The 8,555-nt window shown below is 37.1% G+C and overlaps 2 protein-coding genes across 4 annotated transcripts; both read left to right on the forward strand.

The window, feature by feature from the left end:
* Positions 1-33: 33 nt before the first annotated feature.
* Positions 34-2,350, forward strand: LOC112004800 (uncharacterized). Of its 3 annotated transcripts, none has more exons than XM_065781771.1 (5): positions 34-610; positions 712-783; positions 903-971; positions 1,239-1,313; positions 1,421-2,350. In XM_065781771.1, exon 5 carries the CDS (start codon positions 1,796-1,798, stop codon positions 2,324-2,326), a length of 531 nt encoding a protein of 176 aa, XP_065637843.1. In that variant the 5' UTR covers positions 34-610; positions 712-783; positions 903-971; positions 1,239-1,313; positions 1,421-1,795; the 3' UTR covers positions 2,327-2,350. The 3 variants fall into 3 exon arrangements, with proteins under 3 accessions (XP_065637843.1, XP_065637842.1, XP_065637841.1); XM_065781770.1 differs by having other exon boundaries at positions 1,453-2,350; XM_065781769.1 differs by having other exon boundaries at positions 1,239-2,350.
* A 3,985-nt stretch (positions 2,351-6,335) lies between these two features.
* Positions 6,336-6,970, forward strand: LOC112004802 (pentatricopeptide repeat-containing protein At3g54980, mitochondrial; the record flags this gene model as incomplete). The annotated part of the gene is given in 1 exon segment (XM_024037029.2): positions 6,336-6,970. A coding segment is annotated over 1 exon segment (553 nt), but the record flags the coding sequence as incomplete, so codon positions are not given.
* Positions 6,971-8,555: the final 1,585 nt, after the last annotated feature.

Here is an 8,555-nt window from a genome sequence, read left to right on the forward strand (position 1 = left end):
TACTTCATGTTCAAAGGTGTTAACCGGACTTTCACATAGTTTACTTGGGTTATAGATAATCTAGGGCAATGATACTCTCACACTTTTTTTTTCACATCCACTTTTTTACATCCATTTTCATGTTTTATACGTGGAGAATAGGTGTTTCTCTATTCTTTGATGCTTGAGATAGAGAGTTATTTGTGTGTATTTAAGGTTTTGGTTTGTGAGCATGCTTTTGTGGCACCTTTGTGATATTCCTATTTTCTTAGTGAAACTTTCTCCTAGATGCCGCCACCCATAGACACAAGCCTAAGCCAAACCATGTAAATCTTTGTATTCCTGTGTGATTGCCTTTTCTATTTTTCACAAACCACTATTATTTGGTTACACACACAACATTGTTTTCATTTTCGGAGTCTGCACCTCTAATGCCAAATATGAACTCAAACGTCTTTGATATAGAAGCTAAGAAGTTCACTTTGATATTCTCAATTATATAGCAAAACACTGTCAATTTAGTAGTTATTTTGTAACCCCCCCCCCCCCCCCCCTACAGGCTTCTTAGCTGCAATTTTCTCACTGGCAACATTCCTGAAACCCTTGGATCTGTGACGCATTTGGAGGTGATGTGAGTATCTAGCTCACATGCTAAAGTGAATTCAGTCTAAGATTGTTGGAGCTGTGAACCTCTTTCGAGTTACTGTACTGAGTATCTTGTTTTGGTTACAGATGCTTTGATAGGAATTCATTAAGTGGGCCCGTACCTTCGAACCTCAATAATCTTGTAAATGTTGGAAAGCTGTAAGTAAAGATGATAGACATATCAAATACACCACTTATAATAAATTTTTTTTTTTTTTAAATAATCTTTTGCGGGAAATTTCACTTTACAAATAGAGCTGTTGATGCTCTTTGTTCAGGTACTTGTCCAACAATAAGCTGACTGGTCCTATACCTGACCTTACTGGCATGAACAACCTCCATTATGTGTAAGTTGCAATAATATTACTAAAAGACTATGAATTTCATTTGTGTTGCAGGGGTAAGTGAGTAGTGTCTGACCATTATAATTTATGATCAATTAATTATCCTATTTTTTGGGACTAAGGCCTTTGTTGTTGTTGATGTATTTATCCCTTTTTTTTTTTAACTCCAAAGTGGATAGTATTTGCCATCTTCATTTTTCTAGGTTAAATTTATTTCATATTACTGCTATCAATATGTTTTTTTGTTGAGATTGTAAGTGTATTCTGCAGGGATATGAGCAAAAATAGTTTCGATGAGTCTGACTTTCCTCCATGGATTTTATCCTTAGAGTCTTTGATGACATTGTAAGTTTCATTTTCCATTCTCCATATCCCTGACCCCTTGCTCTGTCATCAACACATTGATAGCTTATTTAGTCTAGTCTCACAGTTTTGACCTTGCTATGCTGTAGCTCCTTAAGAGTGATTGGCTTCTAATATGCAGTTGTTGGTATTTTCTGCACAACTGAATGAACTCACACAACTTCGTCTACTTAGTCCTCATCTGCAGCCTGCAGCTATTTCTAGTTTCTGGCAGATTTGTAGATATTTGTTATATCATATCTCATTTGATGCCCTCTCAACAATACCCACCACTATTCTCGTCAACACAATGCATGGACTTTTATCGGGTTGAATTACAAGACATGGAGATTGTGTTAGTCCAAGCATGGCTGATTTGGAATCAAAGAAACCGGGTTGTACATGGAGGTAAGTTCCATGATCCAGGGTGGTTGATCAATCATGTAAGAGAGATGTTAGAGGAGTATTGGACTGCACAAGAATAGATGGGACCTGAACATGTGATGCAGCCTACTCAGGATACCTGGCAGCCTCCTCCAGAGTCAGTCTTCAAGCTTAATTTTGATGCAGCGGTGTTCTTAGGCCTCAACAGATCCGGCTATGGTGCGGTCATACGAAATGAGAAAGGAGAGGTTATGGCAGCCATGGCAGCCAAGGGACCCGAGGTATTTTGCAGCGAGGAGGCTGAACTACTTGCATGTAGAAAAGCCATTGAGTTTGCCGTGGATGCGAGCTTCTCTGAATTAGTCATTGAAGGGGATAACAGCTTTGCCATGAAAGCTATTTCGACTCTGAAGGATGATCAGTCAATGCTTGGGAATGTGATCGGGGATATTCAACACTTGCTTAGAAATTTACAATGGGAAAGGATTGATTGTATTAGGAGAAGGGGGAACTGTGTAGCTCATGTATTAGCTCAATTTACTAGGAATATTATTGAGGATATGTATTGGATGGAGGATGTTCCTCCAATAGCTAGGGAAGCTCTGTACCAAGATGCTAATTTTTCTGATTAATTGAATAACATGCTTTTGTTTCAAAAAGAAAAAAAGAGAGATAGAGATAGAGATAGAGAGATCTTTTTTACAGCGATATATACATAGGCCTAAATTATTAACTAATTAATTAAGATGAAGTTACGTAGGACCATTATAATAATTAATTATATCTGCATTAGGAAACTGCTCTTTGACAACGTCACTGACCACACCATGTCATGTATATTCGGAGTGGCATCGTGCCCTGCATCAAGAATCAATTCCTATCTCTTTGTAACACACAATGAGTTCACAATGCGTTTGGTTTGGTTCCTTCCATCTATGCTCATGCTCACGCTTTGGCTCCCGGAGCACCTCATGCACCTACAACTAGCCTAAGTTTTGCATCCTTAGCTGGGTAGATGAATTCTACCCTTAGAGAGACTGCTTCATTTGGACAGATCTCTACCCCATCCTTCGGTTAATTAATTAAGCACATTTTATGTACCTATGTCATCAATTGAATATGTAGATTATCTGATTAATGTACAGATCTTGTTCACAAGCACAACATTAGTACATTACTGCATTATCCGAGCAATGTTGGCTACTTGGCTTGTTTTGGCCAGACATATGTTAGTCCTGAAACTCAAAAAAGCTCTATTTTTTAGATGTTACATGTGTTGCATTGCTGTTTTTTAATTTTTATTCACATAATGCTAATCCTCATCTTCTCTATAGATATCCTGTCCATCAGTTTTAGTCTTTAACGTTTTTGGTTTTAGTATTTGACTGAAAGTTTATTATATGTCCTTCTATCTTCGCAGCCCCTCTTTTTGCACTCTTCTTTTGCCTGTAAGCAATGTTGCGCGTGCACCACAGGAAACTTGAACTCCATCATTTTTATTTTACTTTTTGTTGTTTTTATTGTCTTTTAGAAGCCTTTTACTGTGGCTTTTATTTCATTTGTTTTTAAAATAAAATTTTGGCTGTGTCAAACATCATTGGAGGCGTGGGAATTGTTCTTGCTCAGGCTGCCCCTTCAATCAACTACATAATTGATTACCATCTTTCAAGGATAACCTTTTTTTTAGTGATGTTGATTTAGGAAGAGGATAAGAATTTGGTTCAGATGTGCTCTTGTCAATACATCCTTGGACAAGTATATAATCAATTCCATTGATTGAAAGATTTAACTTTTCCAAATTGATTTTACAGCTTGCAATGATGATTATCAGCAGTACCTCAATTTGAAAGCGACCCATTTTTTCATGCACATTATACTATTCTTATATTCATGCCTACTTAATTTACTCTGTTTTCTGCAATGTACTTGATTATGAGTGCTTGTTTGGGAGAACTTATTTTCATTGGCTTTGTGTATTTGGATTAACTTTTTATTGAAAACTTGTTTGATTATTACCTGGAAAAGAACAAGGTTTTAAAAAGTTGTACATATATAAAAAAATTAATGAACTAACAAATTAGTAGCTTACTCTGCATTTCTTGGTGCTTTCCTAGTTATCTGGATCCCTACCACCCTTTCTTCATCTCAATCATTTCCAAAATAGTTTGCACCAAACAAACCTCTAACCCACTTTTCGCTAATTCTAATTCTACCATGATAAATGACTACTCAATAGCAAGTTCAAGTTAGATTAATTGGTGGTTTTTTTAATCAAATAAGAGACCATGAGCAAAATGCAATGAGTGAATGGCATCATGCAAAATGGGAGCGTATTGTAGTTCAATTTACACTTCTTAGTGTTTTCAACCTAAATATCTAGGGGTTGAATCCTCACACCCCAAATTATCGATGTAAAAAAAAAAAAAAAAAAAAATTACTTGTTAAGTTCAAGACCTTTTACAGGCCAACCATATCCAACCTAACTAGGTGGGCCTAATCTACTTCCCTAGTTAACTGAATAAAAATCCCCTTCTAAACAGCCCATCACATTGTCATAACATTGAATTAAATTACAGAGTTGAATGTCAAAGACGAGGTCATAGCTGTTGTTTTTTATGAATGCTGATTGTAACAAGTACAAAGAACACTAAGGATTTTACGTAGGGAACTACAGTGTCATCCATCGGTGCTATATTATAACAAGAGTTTAAAAAAGTACCATCATATTCTATGATAAATGAAATATAAATCACAAATAAAATAAAATTATAATACCTTCTTGAAATGGTTCATTTAAGTCAAAGCAATTTTTTGGGAGCAAAGTAGTGAGTGTCACTTGCAATTACATTCACATCTATTGGTGGTATAATATGCATGTATTAAAAATAAAAATTAACATCATATTAATTTTAATATATTTTTTAAAAAAATAAATATGAATCAAATAAAATACTATGAGGGAACTTATTTAATAATTTCTTTAGAAATTCATACCCGAATGTGGGGCATTTTTTTGAAGTTTTGGCTGTAAAATAGCAACTGGAGTGTGTTAAAAGAGCAATTTTAATTGTTTAAAAAGTAACATATTCATGCCAGTAAGTTGTGTTCCTCTTTTTCATTCATTTATCACAATTTTTTTATTAAAAAGAAGAAGATGAAGATGAAGAAAAAGAAAAAGAAAAAGACATCAAGATATCCCATTGATCTTTTGAGATAAACGGGATAATAAGAGAATGAATTGAATTGTCTGGTGTATCATCATAAGTATAAATGCAAAAGTCTCTTATGGTGTTGCATAGCAGTAGCATCTGGTAGCCAAAAAAAAAGTTTTATTTTACATAAAAAAAAAATATATATATATATATATATACACACATATATTACATTCTTTTGTCACCACCAAAATTACCCAAAAAAAAAAAAAAAAAAACCCACATCCTAGAGCCATCGCTGCCTAGCCCTAAACAACCGGATTTTATTAAAAAATAACCATAAAAGTCAAAGTACATTATTAGTTAGATAAAGTTTGAAACAAATTTCATTTCTAGCAAATCAAGTCTAGAGGACTCGATTTTGCTCTAAGAAAATCAAGTGTGAGATAATCGATTTCCAAGTGAGTATGGAAATCAAGTGTAAGACACTCGATTTTCAAGTGCAAGACACTCGATTTTCAAGTGTAAATTCACTAGGGAAAATCGAGTGCTGAAAACTCAAATTGTTAGAAACCAAATATATTTGAAACTAACTAATAACATAGATTGGGTTTTATAGTTATTTTTTAATAAAATCCTAAACAGCCCCATACCAGAAAAACAATAACATTACCGCACCAGCACAACCGATTCAACTCCACCACTGCCGCCCAACCCAGCAACCGCCGAATCAACCCAATGCACCAAACCCCAAACCCCAAACCCACAGCCAAACCAAAACATACAGTCACCACCACAATCATACCCACTTCTAAAATCTCAAACCAAATACCAAACTCACACCACCACAATCCCACTTCTCAAATCTCAGACCCACACCACCACAATCATACCCACTTCTCAAACATCAAACCAAATACCAAACCCATGTACAAGAAAAAAAAAGGGCGAGCTCAAGGTGAGTCACAGCTGTGGAGGCTTGGAAAGTGGCAGAGCAAACTCGAGCGTTGGTGGTCTGTGAGCTTCGGCCCGGAGAGAACAGAGAGTTTGAGAGAGAGCCTTCGGCCCGGAGAGAACAGAGTGTTTGAGAGGGAGAGCGACAGGTTTTTGTGAGATGAGAATGGCTTTTTATTAAAAAAAAAAAAAAAAAGGAGAGAGATTAATATAATAATGAAAAATAAGTTTGCATCCTAATGTACAGCAGGTTCTATAAACCCATGTCATAATCATAAATAAACACTCTCTTCAATATTCCTTGGGTACCATATATCAATATTCTTTTGGCCGCGTTGCTTAGGAGAAACATGTTTGGTGAAATGCATGAATTGCACAATAAGATGGTATGTAGAGGAATTAGTGGCAATTGCTATACTGTACATGTGATGATGCGTGCGTGCTTGAAGGACGGGAAGCCTGAGGAGGCAGAGAAGTATTTTAGAGGGGCCAAGGCTAAAGGGATAGAACTTGATGTGGAAGTGTGTAGTATTGTTATTCAGGCTGTTTGTAAGAGACCCAATTTGAGTTTGGCTTTTGTGTTATTGAAGGGGATGAGAGAAATGGGATGGGTTCCTTTGGAGGGTACGTATACTTGTGTTATAGGAGCTTGTGTGAAGCATGGGAATATGGTAGAGGCATTGAGGCTTAAGGATGAGATGGTTAGTTGTGGGAAGTCAATGAATTTGGTTGTGGCGACAAATTTGATGAAGGGGTATTGCGTGCAAGGGAATTTGGATAGTGCTTTGGATTTGTTCAATAGGATTGGTGAGGATGTACTTTCACCGAACAAGGTTACTTACTCAGTTTTGATTGAATGGTGCGGTAAGAATGGGACCATGGAAAGGGCCTATGAGCTTTACACCCAAATGAAAGAGAAGGGTATCCAGCCTAGTGTCTTCAATGTGAATTCCTTAATACTTGGGTTCTTGAAATCTCGGTCACTGGAAATGCATTCAAGCTATTTGAGGAGGCAGTTGAATGTGGAATTGCGAATGTTTTTACATATAATTATCTTTTGTCATGACTCTCTGAAAAAGGTAAGGTAAATGAGGCTCAAGGTATATGGAAAAAAATGATTAGCAAGGGTGTGGAACCTAATGTAGTGTCTTACAACAACATGATACTTGGCCACTACAGAAAGAGGGATATGGACATTGCAAATAGTTTATTTTTGGAGATGATAGATGATGATGCCGAAAATATCAACAGTGAGTTGCACAATGTTCGCACCCTCGAGACGACACCTGCACAGAAAAAAGAGGACCTAATAGAGAGCACCGGTGTGGTGCCGGCCAAATACCCTCCGAAGGTCAAGTCAGAAAGAGTGCTCACAACTCTAGAGTGCTAGAGAGGGTTAATTATGCGTACCTTGGCTTATGAGGGTATTGGGGCTTTTATAGTGGCTTGAGATTGACATCCCTTCCTTGATGCGGAAGTCTTTTCCTTATAGGACTCTTCCTATGGAGTCCAAAACGTGATGAACAAGTCTCCTCCTTACGCGGAAGATTTTTACCAAGTATACCAGATCTCCGAAGTCCTACTAGCGCAAGGACTCTATTTGGGCTCTTACGAGAATGGGCCAAAATATCCCTCCTTAGGGGCTCAACAGGCCCATGGATAATCTAGCCCAGCATAATTCAGCCCGTCTGTGTCCGGCCCGTTCACAATAGGTCCGTCCATATAGGGCCGTGCAAACGATGGATCCGTCTACTTGGGCTTAAGAGATTTTTCCCCTTTCAGCTGCCCCTCACCCGATGGGTCCGTCAGCACATATGTACGGACCCATGGGGTGAAGGATTTAAAACTCGGTAGCCTGTCTGTAATTTTTCATCCGTACAATGCTGAGTCAGGGGCTGGCGCATTAATGCGTTGTGCCAAATGTCAATCTGTTAGTGGCTGTTGTTTTGGAACGAGGCGTCGCTTCGTCTTCCGTGCACTCCCAGTATAATATTAGGCCTCCGCCTCTCATTTCTCCACTTGCTGCTGGAAGAGATTTGTCAGAGCGAGTCCGTCACGTCTGTCAGAGCACAACCCGTTCACTCAAGTATCCGTCACTCGTCGTATCCGTCACTCGTCGTATCATGGGACATGCCAACACAACATTAGATTTCCTATTTTTCTTCCCATGATGAGATTGTATCATATTTTAATTCTACTAAATTTTGAGCTGCAACCTTTGTACCAGTTGCTAAATTCTTAATTCCTAAAAGTGATGTCTAGTTAGTTACCAACAAAAACAAATAAGACCACAAAAAAAAATAAAAATAAAGTGAAGTTTTATAGGTTAGAATCATCATGTACAAAAACTTATTTACAATAAGGTAAATAAATAAAATACATACTAAATAAACCTTACTTCAGCAACATGATCAAATTTAATAGACCATCACTTATATCAATTTCCATCAAAGACCAAATTGTCAAATAGTAATGTGCCATTGATTTCACCCATGTCCACTACAGACATTTATCGATGTGTCCATATATAAATCACTCAGTTGTCATTGTTTTGAATTTCCAAAGAAAATCAAAATAGTGCATGTATAAATTGTAAGTAAGTGAGTCACTTGTATTGCCATAACATGGTCAAAGTTGGTGGCAAACTTGCTAAACTCGGCCAATTGTTCTTACATCGGAGAAGATGTCTATTAGCATTCCAGGTTGTGAATTTCAAATGGTTACAGAAAGTTATTAGTTTGTATCAGTTGCTATG

The sequence above is a fragment of the Quercus suber genome, unplaced genomic scaffold, assembly GCF_002906115.3.
Source record: "Quercus suber isolate HL8 unplaced genomic scaffold, Cork oak 2.0 scaffold_278, whole genome shotgun sequence".
In the NCBI taxonomy this organism is placed as follows: domain Eukaryota; kingdom Viridiplantae; phylum Streptophyta; class Magnoliopsida; order Fagales; family Fagaceae; genus Quercus; species Quercus suber.